Source organism: Bolinopsis microptera, chromosome 7 (assembly GCF_026151205.1).
Source record: "Bolinopsis microptera isolate Bmic1 chromosome 7, MBARI_Bmic_1.0, whole genome shotgun sequence".
Taxonomy (NCBI): domain Eukaryota; kingdom Metazoa; phylum Ctenophora; class Tentaculata; order Lobata; family Bolinopsidae; genus Bolinopsis; species Bolinopsis microptera.
This window is the reverse complement of record NC_087078.1, coordinates 7,083,839-7,102,397: the sequence shown is the minus strand read 5'-3', so window position 1 is coordinate 7,102,397 and position 18,559 is coordinate 7,083,839. Positions and strand designations below refer to the sequence as shown.

Below are 18,559 nucleotides of genomic sequence, written 5' to 3'. Positions count from 1 at the left end.
CTCTCTTTTCAGCGGAATTCGTCATGAAGTTGATTGGAAGTAATTTTTAGAATTTTTTTGGCTAGCCGGAAAATCAAACCCGCTTACCTCACTGGTATTGGCCCATTTCCACTTTTCAACCGAATATTATAATTTTCCCTGTAAGAACCAGATGCTGAGATGTTAACCGCCCACACTTCCCCGACCTCACGTGACAATAAATGAGTTGTGATGAATATTATGACTGAATCAGGCGACCTCGTTACCTACCTTACAAGACTTATTTGTGGCGGACCAATTTGCGACGACCGAAATTTTGGCGGTCCGAAAATATGGCGAAATTGAACAAAAACCGTCAAATTTCGGACGTCACAGAAAATAAGGGTATTTTTCATCATTTTTGTGACAGTAAGCAGTAAGGAAATTTCTGAAATTCGGTAAAATCATGTTCAAACTTAGTCTGTATTAAGACTGTAAGACTTTCATGTTAGCACATACATGTATTTTAATGCAAATTTAAACTGTATTGCTTGACATTCAATTCGTCATTGGTGTGGTGATAATTTGTCCCAAGATGCCAGAATTTATTTATTTATTTTACTTTTTAGAAACAAAATAAAGCAGTGAAGGCACAGTCATTGAAATAAGCTAAAAGATAATGCGACGGATTCTATTACGACGACCGAAATTTTGGCGGTCCAAAAATATGGCGAAATTTTCGGAAAACCGCCACATTTCGTACGTTATAAATATGTCTTGTAAGGTAGTTACGTGGTTAACAACGTCACTACACAACCCTGCTAAACAATTACATTAGAAACTCATATCAATACAATACAAGTTAAACGTACACACAATGAAACTAATCTATCGCAGGAGTGATATTTGGTCCGACTCTGATGAGTACACACGAGGTTGGCAGCGAGTTTAACCCCCACGAGTACCAGCTTGTTACCACTCTCATCGACTACTTCCCCTGGATATTCCAGGTTTGGTGTTATTTCTCACTTTTTTTCACGTGGTGTCCTTCATCTAAATTCTGATCATGACGCTTGTTTCAACTGGTAATTCGATGACGATATTGTTGCCCTACTCCTTTCAACTTCCATTCTAACCACACTGTTCCTACTGATATACCACTTTTAAAACATTCCTGACCCAACCCTCACCCTCAGGTGAACGTAGAACTAGAAGAGAGTAAAGGAAAAGAGCTGAAACTAGCAGAAGCAGAGCTCCGCAAGATAATGTCCAACATAGACGCACCCCAGGGTAGCGTGGAGAACAGCTGGATTGTAGAGGTGTTCCACAACCAGAACAGTGTCAATATCAAGATAGAGTCCGGCCAGACTCTGCGGGATGTCTCCGCGGAGATCTTGTATCGAGCTAAACTGGCTGATGGAGATTATGCTCTGCATGAGTTCCTCTGTAATGGGCAGCTTCAGGTAACTAGCATACTCATTATAGGCGCCTTGTAGATACTTGGAGGTACAATATGAGCTGCCTGCTCAATTGCAGCTCATTGTTTAATAGAAGAAATAACTGTGGAAACTTAACTAAAGCTGGGGTTGGTAACGTAAATCAGATACCCTACAGCTAAACATTTTTTAACAGATGAAAATCGGTTAAAAACCACGTAAAACTATTCGAGCTTTTCGTCTTGAATTTAAAAAATTCTTCATATTATGGAGCCAGGGAAATGGCTACTCCTGGTAAAAACGCTTAACGCTATTACATAATACTCAATAAATGAAATAGATTTTTAGTGTCATAACTATTTTCGCTTGTATAATTATACCCCTTAAGGCTAAAGCCTTAAAGAAGGAGTTAAGTATCTAAAATAATATTTAGAAAAATGAACCGCATTATGTACCATATGCCTAATCTTATAATCTCTTTGCTGATCCATAACTTGTCCTTAGTCGAAATTTAAAGAAGCTTCATCCTCCGTAAAAACATTTAGACTGCTAATTATAAATGATTTTCTTTTCTCCTTGGATTCCAAAATATTTATTGAAAAATAAATCTCAGACAGCAAATAGTTAGACAAAAAGGACGCGGGTCATTCCTCCTGCTCGTTCAACTGTTTACTTTGTGAATAATTTATCGATTAGATTGAGAATGTCTCGAGTCTAAATATCCAGAGCTTTAACACCGCGGAATTATCGTCCTAACATCTCCTTACTTTTATACACCTTTTACTTTGAAATGGACAATATAAAATTGTGAGATGGTTTGAAATGGAAGTGCGTCACTGGTCACTGGTCACTGGTCACTGGTCACTGGTCACTGGTCACTGGTCACTGGTCACTGGTCACTGGTCACTGGTCCATGATGTAAAGACGTGGTTGTTGTTGCTGGAGGTGGGGATATGATAATTGTACTGGTGGTGGGGATATGGTAATTGTACTGGTGGTGGGGATATGGTAATTGTACTGGTGGTGGGGATATAGTAATTGTACTGGTGGTGGGGATATGGTAATTGTACTGGTGGTGGGGATATAGTAATTGTACTGGTGGTGGGGATATGGTAATTGTACTGGAGGTGGAGATATGGTAGTTGTACTGGAGGTGGGGATATGGTAATTGTACTGGAGGTGGGGATATGGTAATTGTACTGGTGGTGGGGATATGGTAGTTGTACTGGTGGTGTAGATATAGTAATTGTACTGGTGGTGGGGATATGGTAATTGTACTGGAGGACCACCAGGTGCAGGGACAAAAGGATTTCGCGGTTATTTTGGCCAAAAATCGCGGCACCGCGACAAGCCAAACTAGGCTTATTCGCGGCTAATTCGCGGCGGGAATTTCGAAAATCGCGGCATATTCGCGGCAAAAAATCGAAAAATCGCGGCAAATTCGCGGCAAAAATAATGTATTTACAGTGCTTAGTTAGAGTTCACATATTCTTTGACTATTCTATTTGATCGGCTCATGTCCCATGAGGATGTGATCTCATCATATGATCTGATACAGGCTGATGGGGGTCCATAACAACAAGAGCTGCCATAACTTTTGACATGATCTCAAATGTTGAATTGCAATGTCATACGTACTGTATGACATATCTCGTTATCGATACTATATAACTTTCAACAGACGACAGGAGACATCATCATTCGACCATCTACACTTCACAACTATAGCAATGGAATACTATTACTACGAACTTTTCAATCCATCCCTACCTAGTCCATCCCTACCTAGTCTATCCCCATCTAGTATCCAACCTCTACCCCTTGAAGCTAACATCAACCTGGACGACATCCTTACCCCGGCCCCCTGCACGAACCTTCTAGAAGTTCTAACCACATCCCGAGGGAAGCCCATGATTGTTCCTTATGTGGACTACGACGAGATTACATGCTCTACAAAATAGCTTCCCATTGTCAGCATAAAACGATGATTTGCCAAATTCAGCCACTCTCGTGGAAGCTGTTACATTGCCCTGTTTAGCCTGTTTCGAGCGTTTGCTAGACGAAGGTCCAGCCGGTTTGTCGGCACTCGGCAGGCCGTTTGACAAAGCGGTCCATTATAACAAGCGAATACAATACCAAGCGAATAACGATGACGAAATATCTGACAAGTGACGATTCAATAACAACACTGATTTAACATACTGTTCGATTTCTTAATCCATTGTATGTCTTCTGGTCAACTTTATGTCGTTTGGTCAAGTTTTTTATGTCTGCTGGTCAACTTTATGTCGTCTGGTCAACTTTATGTCGTTTGGTCAAGTTTTATATGTCGTTTGGTCAACTTTATGTCGTCTGGTCAAGTTTTATATGTCTACTGGTCAACTTTATGTCGTCTGGTCAAGTTTTATATGTCTACTGGTCAACTTCCATATACGATCTCGGAAGGCAGACCTCCCCTTCGCAATACGAGCTCGGAAGCGGGAGCTCCGCCTTCAGAGGTACGTATCGAGAATGACTCGGACAGAAAATTTTCTAAGTCAAAATTTTTCAAAGTTTTTCTGGAAACTACTTTTGTTCATGTTTTGTGCTACCCTGCTCATTATGAGCCCAAAATATTTTTTTCGGTGTTCAAAGTTCACACATACCCTTCGATACACGATTTTGGACTCGAGGGCTCCCCTTGTAATGCGATCTCGGAAGGCAGGCCTCCCCTTCGCAATACGAGCTCGGAAGCGGGAGCTCCGCCTACAGAGGTACGTATCGAGAATGACTCGGACAGAAAATTTTCTAAGTCAAAATTTTTATAACTACTTTTGTTCATGTTTCATGCTACCCTGATCATTATGAGCCGAAAATATTTTTTTCGGTTTTCAAAGTTCACACATACCCTTCGATACACGATTTTGGACTCGAGGACTCCCCTTGTAATGCGATCTCGGAAGGCAGGCCTCCCCTTCGCAATACGAGCTCGGAAGCGGGAGCTCCGCCTTCAGAGGTACGTATCAAGAATGACTCGGACCGAACATTTTCAAAGTCAAAATTTTTCAAAGTTTTTCTGGAAACTACTTTTGTTCATGTTTCATGCTACCCTGATCATTATATGAGCCGAAAATATTTTTTTCGGTTTTCAAAGGTCACACATACGCTTCGATACACGATTTTGGACTCGAGGGTTTCCCTTGTAATGCGATCTCGGAAGGCAGGCCTTCCCTTCGCAATACGAGCTCGGAAGCTCCGGAAGCTCGGAAGCTCCGCCTTCAGAGGTACGTATCGAGAATGTACCTACAATCGGAACTCACGGAAGGCTGTAAATGTGATTAGTTTCATATACTTAATACTTGTAGAAAACGTGACATTTGGCCCGCAGATTTTATGGAAAATACGCAAACTTGGTCCTCAGATTTAAAGGAAAATGCGCAAATTTGGTCTTCAGATTTAAAGGAAAATGCGCGATTTTTCGCGGAGGACTGAAAAAATCGTGATTTGTCGCGGAGAATGGGAAATTTCGCGATCTGTCGCGGAAAACGTAAAAAATCGCGATTTGTCGCGGAGAATGGGAAATTTCGCGGTTTCGTACATGCCGCGAAATCCTTTTGTCCCTGACCAGGTGGGGATATGGTAGTTGTACTGGTGGTGGGGATATAGTAATTGTACTGGTGGTGGGGATATGGTAATTGTACTGGTGGTGGGGACAGGGGATATAATAATTGGGTTCTTTTGCGATAGTCAAAACGCGACAACTAGCGCTGGATGGCGACAACTAGCGCTATCCAGCGCTAGTTGTCGCCATCCAGCGCTAGTTGTCGCCATCCAGCGCTAGTTGTCGCTATCCAGCGCTAGTTGTCGCTGGCTATGCGACACTGTCGCACGCGATAGTTTGCGATGGCCAGCGCAACTGGCCATCGCAGAAAACAGTTCGATAACTAGCGCTGGATAGCGACAACTAGCGCTGGCCAGCGCTGGCCAGCGCTAAGCGATAGCCAGCGCTGGCCAGCGCTGGCCATCGATATCCAGCGCAAAATTTTTGCGCTATTACTCGTCAGCTAGCGCTGGCCAGCGCTAGCCAGCGCTAGTTGTCGCTATCCAGCGCTAGCCAGCGCTAGTTGTCGCTAGCCAGCGCTAGCCAGCGCTAGCCAGCGCTAGCCAGCGTTAGCCAGCGCTAGCCAGCGGTAACCAGCGCTAGCCAGCGCAATGTATCAAAATCATATACTTGCGATATTACTCGGATGATGAATAATCACTTTACACTTGACTGTCACGTGCCTTTTTTAACCCATTCTCTGACTCTAGCTGGTTCTGAACGACTTTTCGAAACCCCAACCCTCTAATCTGATCCCAACCCTAACCCTAACCCAATCCTTAACAAAAACATATGCTGAAACCCTAACAATAACGAGAAATTAGACTAACTTCCTTATACGGTCATATCACGTGATCGATACATGTACAGTTTTTCGCCAATATCTCGTCAGGAGCTCTCCTGACGAGATATTGTAGCGACAACTATGGCATGGGCCCATGGGGGTTGATTCGGAATTAGCGTCCGAAAATACATCGATTGAAGTTGGACACATTGGAATACATTGGCCAGCGCTGGCTAGCGCTGGTTAGCGCTGGCTAGCGCTGGTTAGCGCTGGCTAGCGCTGGTTAGCGCTGGTTAGCGCTGGTTAGCGCTGGTTAGCGCTATCCAGCGCTAGTTGTCGCTATCCAGCGCTAGTTATCGAACTGTTTTCTGCGATGGCCAGTTGCGCTGGCCATCGCAAACTATCGCGTGCGACAGTGTCGCATAGCCAGCGACAACTAGCGCTGGATAGCGACAACTAGCGCTGGATGGCGACAACTAGCGCTGGATGGCGACAACTAGCGCTGGATAGCGACAATTATCGAACATAAATATTTTGCACTGGCCAGCGTTATCCAGCGCTGGATAGCGACAACTAGCGCTGGATGGCGACAACTAGCGCTGGATAGCGCTAGTTGTCGCCATCCAGCGCTAGTTGTCGCGTTTTGACTATCGCAAAAGAACCAATAATTGTACTGGTGGTGGGGATATGGTAATTGTACTGGTGGTGGGGATATAGTAATTGTACTGGTGGTGGGGATATAGTAATTGTACTGGAGGTGGAGATATGGTAATTGTACTGGTGGTGGGGATATGGTAATTGTACTGGTGGTGGGGATATGGTAATTGTACTGGAGGTGGGGATATGGTAATTGTACTGGAGGTGGGGATATAGTAATTGTACTGGTGGTGGGGATATAGTAATTGTACTGGTGGTGGGGATATGGTAATTGTACTGGTGGTGGGGATATGGTAATTGTACTGGAGGTGGGGATATGGTAATTGTACTGGTGGTGGGGATATGGTAATTGTACTGGTGGTGGGGATATAGTAATTGTACTGGTGGTGGGGTTATAGTAATTGTACTTGTGGTGGGGATATAGTAATTGTACTGGTGGTGGGGATATGGTAATTGTACTGGTGGTGGGGATATGGTAATTGTACTGGTGGTGGGGATATAGTAATTGTACTGGAGGTGGAGATATAGTAATTGTACTGGTGGTGGGGATATAGTAATTGTACTGGAGGTGGAGATATGGTAATTGTACTGGTGGTGGGGATATGGTAGTTGTACTGGTGGTGGGGATATAGTAATTGTACTGGTGGTGGGGATATAGTAATTGTACTGGTGGTGGGGATATGGTAATTGTACTGGTGGTGGGGTTATAGTAATTGTACTGGTGGTGGGGATATGGTAATTGTACTGTTGGTGGGGATATGGTAATTGTACTGGTGGTGGGGATATGGTAATTGTACTGGTGGTGGGGATATAGTAATTGTACTGGTGGTGGGGATATAGTAATTGTACTGGTGGTGGGGATATGGTAATTGTACTGGAGGTGGAGATATGGTAATTGTACTGGAGGTGGAGGTATAGTAATTGTACTGGTGGTGGGGATATAGTAATTGTACTGGTGGTGGGGATATGATAATTGTACTGGTGGTGGGGATATAGTAATTGTACTGGAGGTGGAGATATGGTAATTGTACTGGTGGTGGGGATATGGTAATTGTACTGGTGGTGGGGATATAGTAGTTGTACTGGTGGTGGGGATATAGTAATTGTACTGGTGGTGGGGATATGGTAATTGTACTGGAGGTGGGAATATAGTAATTGTACTGGTGGTGGGGATATAGTAATTGTACTGGTGGTGGGGATATGGTAATTGTACTGGAGGTGGAGATATAGTAATTGTACTGGAGGTGGGGATATAGTAATTGTACTGGTGGTGGGGATATGGTAATTGTACTGGAGGTGGAGATATAGTAATTGTACTGGAGGTGGAGATATGGTAATTGTACTGGAGGTGGAGATATGGTAATTGTACTGGTGGTGGGGATATAGTAATTGTACTGGTGGTGGGGATATGGTAATTGTACTGGTGGTGGGGATATGGTAATTGTACTGGTGGTGGGGATATGGTAATTGTACTGGTTGTGGGGATATGGTAATTGTACTGGTGGTGGGGATATGGTAATTGTACTGGTGGTGGGGATATAGTAATTGTACTGGTGGTGGGGATATGGTAATTGTACTGGTGGTGGGGACATGGTAATTGTACTGGTGGTGGGGATATGGTAATTGTACTGGTGGTGGGGATATATTAATTGTACTGGTGGTGGGGATATGGTAATTGTACTGAAGGTGGGGATATAGTAATTGTACTGGAGGTGGGGATATAGTAATTGTACTGGTGGTGGGGATATGGTAATTGTACTGGAGGTGGGGATATGGTAATTGTACTGGTGGTGGGGATATAGTAATTGTACTGGAGGTGGGGATATGGTAATTGTACTGGTGGTGGGGATATGGTAATTGTACTGGTGGTGGGGATATGCCATATGGTAATTGTACTGGTGAATGTGAGAATTATTGAGTGAATCAGCAGAGGATTGTGTGAATGACTAGGCTATGGAGTATGGTGATTGACTGGAAGCAGATCCTAGTGAAATCGTGATCCGAACAATGGTCACGTGATCTCAGTTATTCCTTATATCTTTATATGGAATAATTGCGAAGCTGCTATTGAGAGGGCAGCTCTGATTGGGCTGCCAAGTATTTGTAACAAGCCTGCTATTGTCATTCGTCCGATTGATATTGTTCAAATGGACTTGCTCAAATAACTGTTTGCGAAAAAGTACCTGTTTTATTAACACAACATCTCTGCTGAAAGACAAATTTCTAACATTCAACTATCCCCAATCCAACCTAAACTGTGCTCATAGAAACTATACTAACAAAATAAAACAAAACGATGTATGTTACAGCTAAAAAACTAAGTGAAATAAAACCTGGAAAATAGCAACCCCGCTGACCAGAACATCAATAACCAATAATGATATGTAATTACAAATTATATAACCAATTACCTATCCAATTAAAATCTAATTATCCACTAATACTCCAATAATTGCACCAATTAACCCCACTTTTCTGACAGCGTCCAGTGCATCTGTCGGAGTACCTGTTGAACACAACAGTAACTCTTTGGGAGGAGCGAGTACAGAGGTCCTGGCTTGCTATCGACTATAATAACATTAAGGAGAAACTAAAGATATACGAGCCTCCACCTCATGATTCTACTGAACAAGGTAATTGTTTGTGTGGTTTTATAAATTAATTGAGCTGATCAATTACTGATTATTTTCGTACTAGCTGAACCTACTGCATTTTTAAATCATACTTTCGAGTTTTCACGCTACTATTTTATTTCTCTACGTACTATTTAATAACTTAAACTATTTAATTTACTTAAATTACTTAAATTGCTTAAATTACTTAAATTACTTAAATTACTTAAATTACTTAAATTACTTAAATTACTTAAATTACTTAAATTACTTAAATTACTTAAATTACTTAAATTACTAAAATTACTTAAATTACTTAAATTACTCAAATTACTTAAATTACTTAAATTACTTAAATTAATTTAATTTCTTATTCTACTATCTAATTTCTCGTATCAGTGTTGTCTCACTGCCCTCTAACCTCGCTGCCGAAGTATCTAGAACCTTGTGTCTATCGTGGAGTTACGGAAGGTATCTCAGGAATTTGGCGAAATCACTTTGTTTGCGCTATTATCTACAATAATCTAAAATTTACTTTATTGCTGCTTGTAGCTTACTCCGTGCAATTGAAATTCGTGTGATCTCCAGGATATTCATCACGAATATCCAACAGAAGAGTTGATTTTGAAATAAAGGTCATTCTCAACCTTTACATTTATTTGTTGGTTTCAATGACTGAATCTCCCAATCATTCTCTTTGATACATAACTTAATTCAAACCTATTTAATATGGACATTTAATATTTAATCGATGAAATTGTAGGCTTCAATTGACCAGCTTTTTTAATGGAATTCAATTAATCAAGAATGGTTTTGCCTTAACTTACGAGACATATTATTTAAATGGTACGAAAGTGGTTTTTCGAAAAAAAACACCATATTTTTGGACTATCTAAGTAAGTTGTAAATATGATTCATCAAACAATTAATGAATACTAGTTTCGATCATGAATTGCTTAAAAAATGATTTTGGACACATTCCATTAAGAATAAGCAAGCTCTGTCACTACTTTATTGGCCACTGCGGTGAAATTTCGGGATAACAAACACTGTCGGTCTCCTATATCCTCTGGAGGATTATAAGTTAAGTTGAGGCTAACTTTCAAAGGCTCCGGAGAAATTGTTTACAAGATGGAACAGCTTTCTCAAATATTTGGTTTCATTTTTGTAAAAAAAGGAGATGAAAAAAACCCAAATACCATGATTTAATTCGGGGTACGAAATGTGGCGGTTTTCGGTAAAAATTCCCATAGTTTTTCCCAAATCATTTCGGTCACCGGAATTATGTCGAACATAAATAATAAATGTCTCGTAAGGTATTTTGTACCTTAATTACAAGGGATCACAACTAGCTGGCTGAGAAATAAATACTTGAATCTCGACTGATCCATCGAGTAACTGGTAACCATCTCCTAAAATAACAAGAAACCGATTTAGCAGTAAAAATCCTCGTATCTCACTAAACTTCTCCTCCTCACCTCCCCCTTTCCCCAGGTTCCCTCCACATGTACGAAGCAAAGAAGAAATGGCGGGAAGTTCAGTGCAAGCTGAGCCAGGATAACTTCACTTACTCTAAACTAAAAGTTAAGACTAATCTGAATCTGCTGAACTACACGTGGTACCTCGGCTGTGAGACTAACTTGTCACCTCCAACTCAGTAAGTGAAACCATGGTAACCATGGTAACCACCTCATTATCCGGTTACTACCCCCGTACCTGGTTACCACCCCCTGCGTCAAAACTTTTTCTAAGAATTTTAGGAAATTTAAAGTTAACATTTAATCTAAGGTACGTTAATATTTAATCTAAGGCACGTCCGGTTTCCAATGATAATTAACCTTCCCCTAAAAAACAATAACGTGGCAGACATGAAATAATCAAGTAATTTCCGCAGCCACTGCTTCACTCTACGATGCGTCAGTCCAACCAGAGATCACAAAGATGATATCTTCAAAGTTTTCTGGTGAGTTGAGCTAAAAATTCACTTTAATTTTTTCTTTTATTTCTTATCATTTTCGATTCACCTTGAATCACATTCACCCAATTTTAGTTTTAATTGAATTCGACTAACTCGCCACTTCCCCAGTGCGGCAGATGAGGCGGAAATGTGGCGGTGGTTATACCGAATCAACTACGTCAAGTTCAAAGAACCAGACTACAGACTAGTTCGAAGCAAACGAGCCACGCTCCAAAATCCAAATAACCGAAACAGCTTCATTCTGCTCGACAGCAGGCTGCCCACGTAGCTCCTCCAGCCTCACAAGTAGATATAGTACACAGATCATAACTAGTTCGTAACCATGGCAACGTAGCTCCAGATAATTCGCCTAGTTACGGTTTATCCGTCACCATGGTTACGCTATCCTGGAGGATGTTTTCAGATACAGTAGTTGTAAATACCGTTCATATCGGATCTAATAAGTTGATGTTGTTAGGTATACCAAAACTGATAATTGTCTTATGTGGACAGCGCGTTTAATTGACAATTAATTAATTGGTTAATTGTGATGGTTCCAGCGTGGTTTACTCTAATAGTATCAGTAGTCTGATTGTGATGATACCTTCATTTTATGTAATACTTTCTTAATGTCAATTATCTGATTCCTCATTCTGATTATGTATACAGTGTGTGAAGATTGGTGATGATTACCACCTGCATATGTCACGTGTTTTATAACACGTACGTGGTATAGAACACGTGTTATTATGTCACGTGTTAAACTTATTGTCATGTATTTTACGAGGTTTTCATTTCGGGGATTGAGCGTTTCGGGGTGGAATCATGTACGCAGTGGATGGGGGCCGTCATTATGTTGAATCTGACAAAATATCAACTTGTGATATAGTATTTAATTATAAATCATGTAATCTGAATTGTCAATTATTTACTTTTTGTTACTTGCATTAAATCAATAGTGTAACGTGCATTCATTGCTCAATGTTAACGTAATTTCCTAAACAGAGGAAATGATCGAACTGGTATTACCTCAAAGCGTTGTTGTAACAGATACAGCTTTTGAGTTTAAGCATTTCAAACTTTAGTAACAGAGAATGAGGGCCCACTGGTAGCAGCATAAGTGTAAAGGTTAAAGATCTGTTTTGATTTTGATACTATATATACTTTTATTGTGATTCTTTTAAAAGTTATATGAAATGTTTTGATTTTGTAATGTTTTTTATAACCTCGAATTTGTTTTTACTTTTCAACTCACATTCACGCATTTTTATTTTCTATTGGCTTGCGATTGTTAACATATGGACCAGTTGAATGCTGAAAATAATAAACGTTAACTCGGCACGGTTAACTTTTACTTATTTACTGTCAAAGTTAATGAAAAATTTGTTTAATAAGGCCATGCCTCTATCTTGTTTCTATCTTGTCCAATGTCTATTTTGTCCTTTGTTCAAGTCTATACTGGATCCATAAACTAAATTCATGGCTTGAAGTCCCCGCCGATTAAATTCTCGAAGGCGTAGTTTATATTTCCCCATACATACCATACCAAGGTCCAAGGCGGAATTGCGCGCATTGTTCGGCATTGTAACAACTTCAATTCTTTTGAACTTGATCACGAATCGAGATAAAATCTTTTGCAATGTACAGAGTGGGCCAAAAGTCAGTACCCATACGTTGGCATTTATAGCTCAGTCACTGAGTGCCCAATTTAAATACTTCTTTCTGGTATGACTTAGTACCACCACTGGTTCGAGGAATTTGTCAACTCGAAAAATATTCGCATTCATTTTTTCAAATGGAGGTTCATTTTCACATTTATTTGATAGTTTGGACAGTCGGATCAAGCTAAATGTTATGGAATTACGTTTGTCCTGAAAGAATTAGAACTGTAGCTTCTCAGATGACCGAGATATGAAGCATAACGAGTTTATTCATTACGTGTGATCAGGTGATTGGTTTACCTAATCACGTGATAAGGTGCCCCCGTTAACTACCCCGTTAAACATTATGGGAATTGTTAAGGTGCCCAATTAAGGTGTCGTGTCACGGTGTCACATAATCACCCAGTCAATATTGTTAACGAGATACAGAAAATGCTTGATAACTTTGTCATTTCTAATCTGTTTTGCCTCATATTTAAGTTCTAAACCTATACTTTGCAATTAGATTAAGCTGTGGTATAATTTGAGGATGTTACTAGTCTATATTTTCTTCGAAGTAGCGCGAGCCGCTTCCTTATCGAAATGTTGCCGATGGCAAGTGCTACGAAGTAGCGCGCGCCGGGCAGTTCATTAACAATGGTCAAGTAAGTCAGTCTGCCTACCTTGTATCTTGACTCACACCCTGGCCAGATCTAAGTACTCGCCCTACTGAGTGATCGCGCAATTCATCGCAGTTGCGAGCCAAGTAGCAAACTCGGGGGGGCCTTTTTCCCACAAAACACTCGACATGAAAAACGAAATCTGTTCACCGTTTGTCATTTTTAGTTCGATTCTTTCCGTTATCTAATATTGAGAAAGAAAATTTCGAATTTATTACACAATCATTATAAGGAAAACAAATTTTAGGGAAACAAATTTAAATTTTGGTATTTAAATCGTAACATCAAAAAACATATTCATATCTAAAAATAAAGCGCGCGTTGGTGACGCTGCCAGTAAGGTGATAATATAACATATAAGCTCGAAGGTGCCTGTGCATTTACAGAAGTCACGCGGCGATCACATGTTCTTGAGGACTGTGAGCGCCAAATTTAATTTAAAATTTTTTAGAAATCATTACATCATACAAGTTACTCATGCTTTTTTTAAATTTTATAGGAGTGTAGATGTCAGGTATTCATTCATTCATACTTTGTCGGTTTAAAGCTGTATATTTAGAACTCACTGATTGTTTTAAAACTATGAAAGCAGAACGTAGGTAATGGACTATTACCGACGGGAACAATACCAAGGACCCGAGTGCACAATGACTTTTCCGGATACGTTTTTACCGAGGCTTTATCCACCTGTTTACTCTTGCTGCATGTATAGTTGGTACTATATTATTCTTTTTTTCTATAGCAAGGCATTCTTGTAAATTGGAAGGTGGTCGTATTTATTATAAAGAGCCAGCCAACCTTCCGCATTATATCTTTTGTGTGCCAAGTTCGTTTGTAAAATCTTTCATATAATTGATTCACGATGTCAATCCTTCGCAGCTCGGTGAGGACAGTGGTGCATCTCGTCCTATCTACCGAAGGCTTGATGCATAACAAAAAGACCGCGCCAAAGACGCGCAGTTTACTGAGTGATGCCCACGATTTCTTTAAAAAACAATTGATGTCATTTAATTTAGCGTGAACGGTGAAGTAGTACGAGAATGGAAATGTGTTGCGAGAAGCATTATTTGATGCGCGCGCGACCCAGTAGTGCATTGCGAATACAAATATATAATAAAATTGATTCCAATTATTAAGATGAACGGTATATATCATTGCTCATCGTTACTGGGGCGCGCTCAGCTTACTGGGCCGCGCTCAGCCTTGGCATTCCGCCAAATCTATATTAATGAACATAATAGCCTGGGGTCTTTGGTAAAGCTCATTCGTTATAAAATCGAATGGATGAATTAATCAAGTAATGTTCCTTTCAACACATAAACAACAAAAACAAAGGCTTGCTCACGTGTGACGCAATCGTAGGGGCATTGCAGTTATTTCGGATTAAACTCTCACCCCGGGACGACGGGGTCGGAAAAATATCAAAATATGCATCTGCGCCATACTGGGACCATTTTCTATTTAATATTCTACAGTTTGTAGAAATTGTGTTATCTACAGTATAGCTTAAACTGGCGAGCAAGCTCGGATTCACTCGGCGGGACGAAATTACCGAGTCCAAATCACAGAAAGTTAACCATAATCTAAGAGATAAATTAAGAGCTCGGACATCGCAAAAATCACACACTCCAGACGACGGTGGGAAGAGATAGCTGCTGGGCTAAAGTAACGAAAGCTGCTGGCTCAAACAATTTTGATAATTGTATACAAAATTTGTTCTTGTGCTATATAATTTGGTATTGAGGTATGGACCCTGTACCTGTGCGTGATGGTGAAAGTGAAAGTGAATGTGAATCTATAATGCAAACGAGTGAGTTGTGGCCAAAAACGTTTCTTCAATTTTAAAATAACAAAGCGATAGGACCTTGTTTTAAAACACAAGCTCATTCTTTATCGAAGTTTAATTCTGTCCATTCTAATTCTCCGTACCTGGGGGACTGTATCTGGAGTAGCTCTCTTTTCAGTGTTTACTTTAACTAAGTTTATTGACTTAGTAGTTATCAAACTAGTCAATTTTTCGACAGTCGTTCCACATTTTTGTGATTGATAAATGAAAAGAGGAGATGGGTTCGGGGTGATGAAACTGGTCTGAACGTCTTTGTGATGGTGATCTGTGGAGTAAGATAGGAGTGAGATTGGAGATTCTATCTGACAATTTTGAACAGTTCTAATAGGTATGGTATTTTTACTGGTTGGTGGCGGTAAGAATGCCGTTCTTGTTAAACAACGGCTTTGTTTGTCTTTTTCAAAGAATTTCCTTCTAAGATTTGTTCATCTATACAACGTGTTCTGGCCATGTTCTAAACTTATCTAGATATGCTTCAGGTCACCAATATTTGTATTCTGATACATTTTTTCTGAGAGTGATGAACGATAGGTGAAGCATATTGTTACTCGCCCACCCCATCCGATATTCCAAATTTAGGTGAGACCAAATAACGGTGTGGTACAATTCTTTATGGTGTTTTTTTAGGATAACGTTGTCGTATTCTACTGAGTCTTCATCTCACATCTAAGTTTCGAGTTGAGGCTCATATTGAAACATTCCCATTTAGCTTTTCGTCAATATAACACTATAAACTTGGTCTCTTTAAATTGCTTTAATTACAGTATTATTCAGAGTTAGTATATATTTCTGATTCGTTATCTGCCTCATTATCAGTTGCTGTAACGTGACGGCTTGAAGTGAATGTAAGCAGCATTTCTTTATATTTATATGTATTAGGTTGCAATTCATGTACTGGTGTAACAATATCGGATACTATACATCAGAATAAGTTTGAATTGATACACGTCTGTAACCCCTTTTCGCGTGCCTAAACGTTTACTCGTATTTTACGTTTTGAGGATTGGAAATATCATGACCTTGATCAATCATGAACTCTCAACGCTTTGTCATGTTCAATTTTTCCTTTGATCTCTCTGTCCCCAATGTTTGGTAGCCTTCACTCTATCAGTGATCGTAATGCGTTCTGCCTTACTTCTCGAATATTTGATCTTTTTGTAGTAAGTCAAAGACGAAATGCTGAGCTCAAGATCACTGATTGTACACGATAAAACTTGCTGGATGCTCAATTGACGTCGATCCATTTAACTGATAATCGTTTTTAATTGTTGTTGCAAGTTGTTCATGATTAGATTAGATTAGATTAGATTAAGAATAATGACATTATAACATCATTCACTAGTTTTAAAAACATTCTGTCAAACACTTTTCCATGGTTGTACAAATACAGAAAAGGTCCCCAAAGGTTAATTCAAATGTATTTACATACAATCATAATCAGGCTTTGCAATTGCAGAGTCAGGTAATACATTACAATATGAAGACTCATTGGATTTACGCCGTCACAGGGACAGTGATATGTTGTACGAAACTTACAATTGAGGGCAGGATCGAGAGTGCCCTATGGTTGCAATTTTACAACAAGATGTGGACAATATGAGCAGGGATGACAGTGGAACGACAGGGAACGACAGGAATGACAAGGAATGACAAGGAATATTAATAAATAAGAATAAATTAATGTTTTTTTATACAGCACCAAAAAGGTTAAATTAATTTATAAATTTAACCTTTGCTCAGCTTTAAATGACAGGGAAATGACACTAGGATTGACAAGGCAATGACAGGAAATGACAAGGACTGAAAGGAAACGTCAATACAAGACAAACGTGGGTAGAGGGGCACTCTCGGTTCCTGCCCTTAGCAGGGCATCCGGCACGGCATTCTATACACAGTTCTTTGAAACGATTTGAAACGTTTTGCACACTTTTTAGTAAAAAGTAAAGTAAAAAACACTGAATAGCAGATACTCAGTAGCAAGGATGTGTTGAGTGTGCACTTCGATGTCCCAGTTTTGCTGTTGAATCGGAGTTAAATAGGTCATTGGTAACTCAAAAAATCGAGGGCCGCATGTTGTGTCGCTAGTCCCAACAATGTGGTAGGCCACGCCATATTTCATACCAGGTGCGTATATGGAACTATTTAGCTCAGCTTCTGAAGGGCTTAGAGACTTTAAACTTGGGTTATAATGGACCGCAATGCACATGTTTATATTGGTACTATGAAGGTCATGAAAGACCAAAATGCTTATTTTTGGAACAAATAATTCAGAAAAACCCATTTTCACTTGGACAAGCATGAGTAAAAAATTTAACACCCTAGAAATTAAGTGAAAATCGGAGAAAGCAGTTCAGTGACTACAACATTTCTAAACACAGGGATCTCTGTAGGTCATTCTAAATCGGAATTGGTAAAGTAAGCAATTCTTTTAGGTAGTTTAACCCTTGGAGCCACGCACATATTTCATATTATGTGGAATATGGGAAATTTGTATATCAGCTTCTGCAAGGACTTAGAGACTCAAAAGTGGGCTTATAATGAACCGCAATGTACATTGTTTATATTGGCACTATGGAGGTATCATGAAGGCCCACTATTGCTGTATTTTTTTGGAAAAATTCAGTAAAAAACGATTTTCACTTGGGGCGTGAGTAAAAATTTTTCGACTCTTAGAAAGTTAAGTAAGTATAGCAACAATTTTTTTTACTGAAGAAAAGGAATATTCAAACAATATACACATAAATATAGCAATGGCCAATTGGACTGGACTATTAAGGTCAGGCCTGAATAAACAATTTTTTTAAATAGTCAATTGATGGCTAAAGCAGGGGGGGGGGGGGGGGGGGGGGGGGGGGGTTTTATTGGTAGCATGGGTTTTTGGCAGATCTTTAATTGAGTTTTGAGGTGAGATTGAGAGGATTAGCGTGCAAGGACCCGGTCCTATTTGATCTTTTTGTGCCAGGAATTTTCATTTATTTTGTCACTTATGTCTCGTGACTACGCTCCTGTGTCTGGTCCTCTTAAAGTCTTAATTATGTCAGTTTCCGTTACCTGCATCAAACAGTGTGTTGATGGTGCTTGTTCTTAAGAAATTATTAGTCGCCTTAATTATTAGGAGTGAAAAAAGCACTTTATTTAAATCCGCTTTACCGGGTAGTTTTGATAAATAAAACTTGAATATTTTTTCAAATTATTGTTGGTGATAATTTCCTGTTCAAATTTATGAAAGTAGTTCCTTTCCGATCTACTCTAATTTAAAAAGTTTAAAATGATACTTCATACTTGACCCGTGCTGTTCTCTAGAACTATAAGTGATGTGAATCTCACATAAATATTCAGAAAAACCGGTTTTACTCTGAGACGCTTGTGAATGGCCATTGCAGCAGAGTGGCACTCTGCTGCAATGGCC

At 39.8% G+C, this 18,559-nt stretch overlaps 1 protein-coding gene across 10 annotated transcripts in view; it reads left to right on the top strand.

Moving 5' to 3' along the window:
• Positions 1–12,238, top strand: part of LOC134818803 (arf-GAP with Rho-GAP domain, ANK repeat and PH domain-containing protein 1-like) — a 113,660-nt gene extending 101,422 nt beyond the window's left edge. For 5 of the 10 annotated variants that reach the window (XM_063828454.1, XM_063828452.1, XM_063828451.1 and 2 more), the window contains 7 exons: positions 856–968; positions 1,155–1,421; positions 8,898–9,048; positions 9,427–9,498; positions 10,522–10,684; positions 10,922–10,990; positions 11,114–11,360. In XM_063828454.1, coding sequence (XP_063684524.1) covers positions 856–968; positions 1,155–1,421; positions 8,898–9,048; positions 9,427–9,498; positions 10,522–10,684; positions 10,922–10,990; positions 11,114–11,273 — 995 coding nt within the window. In that variant the 3' untranslated portion in view covers positions 11,274–11,360. Of the gene's footprint in view, positions 1–855; positions 969–1,154; positions 1,422–8,897; positions 9,049–9,426; positions 9,499–10,521; positions 10,685–10,921; positions 10,991–11,113 lie in introns of all 10 variants that reach the window. The other 5 variants (XM_063828457.1, XM_063828456.1, XM_063828455.1 and 2 more) reach the window with 1 other exon arrangement.
• Positions 12,239–18,559: the final 6,321 nt, after the last annotated feature.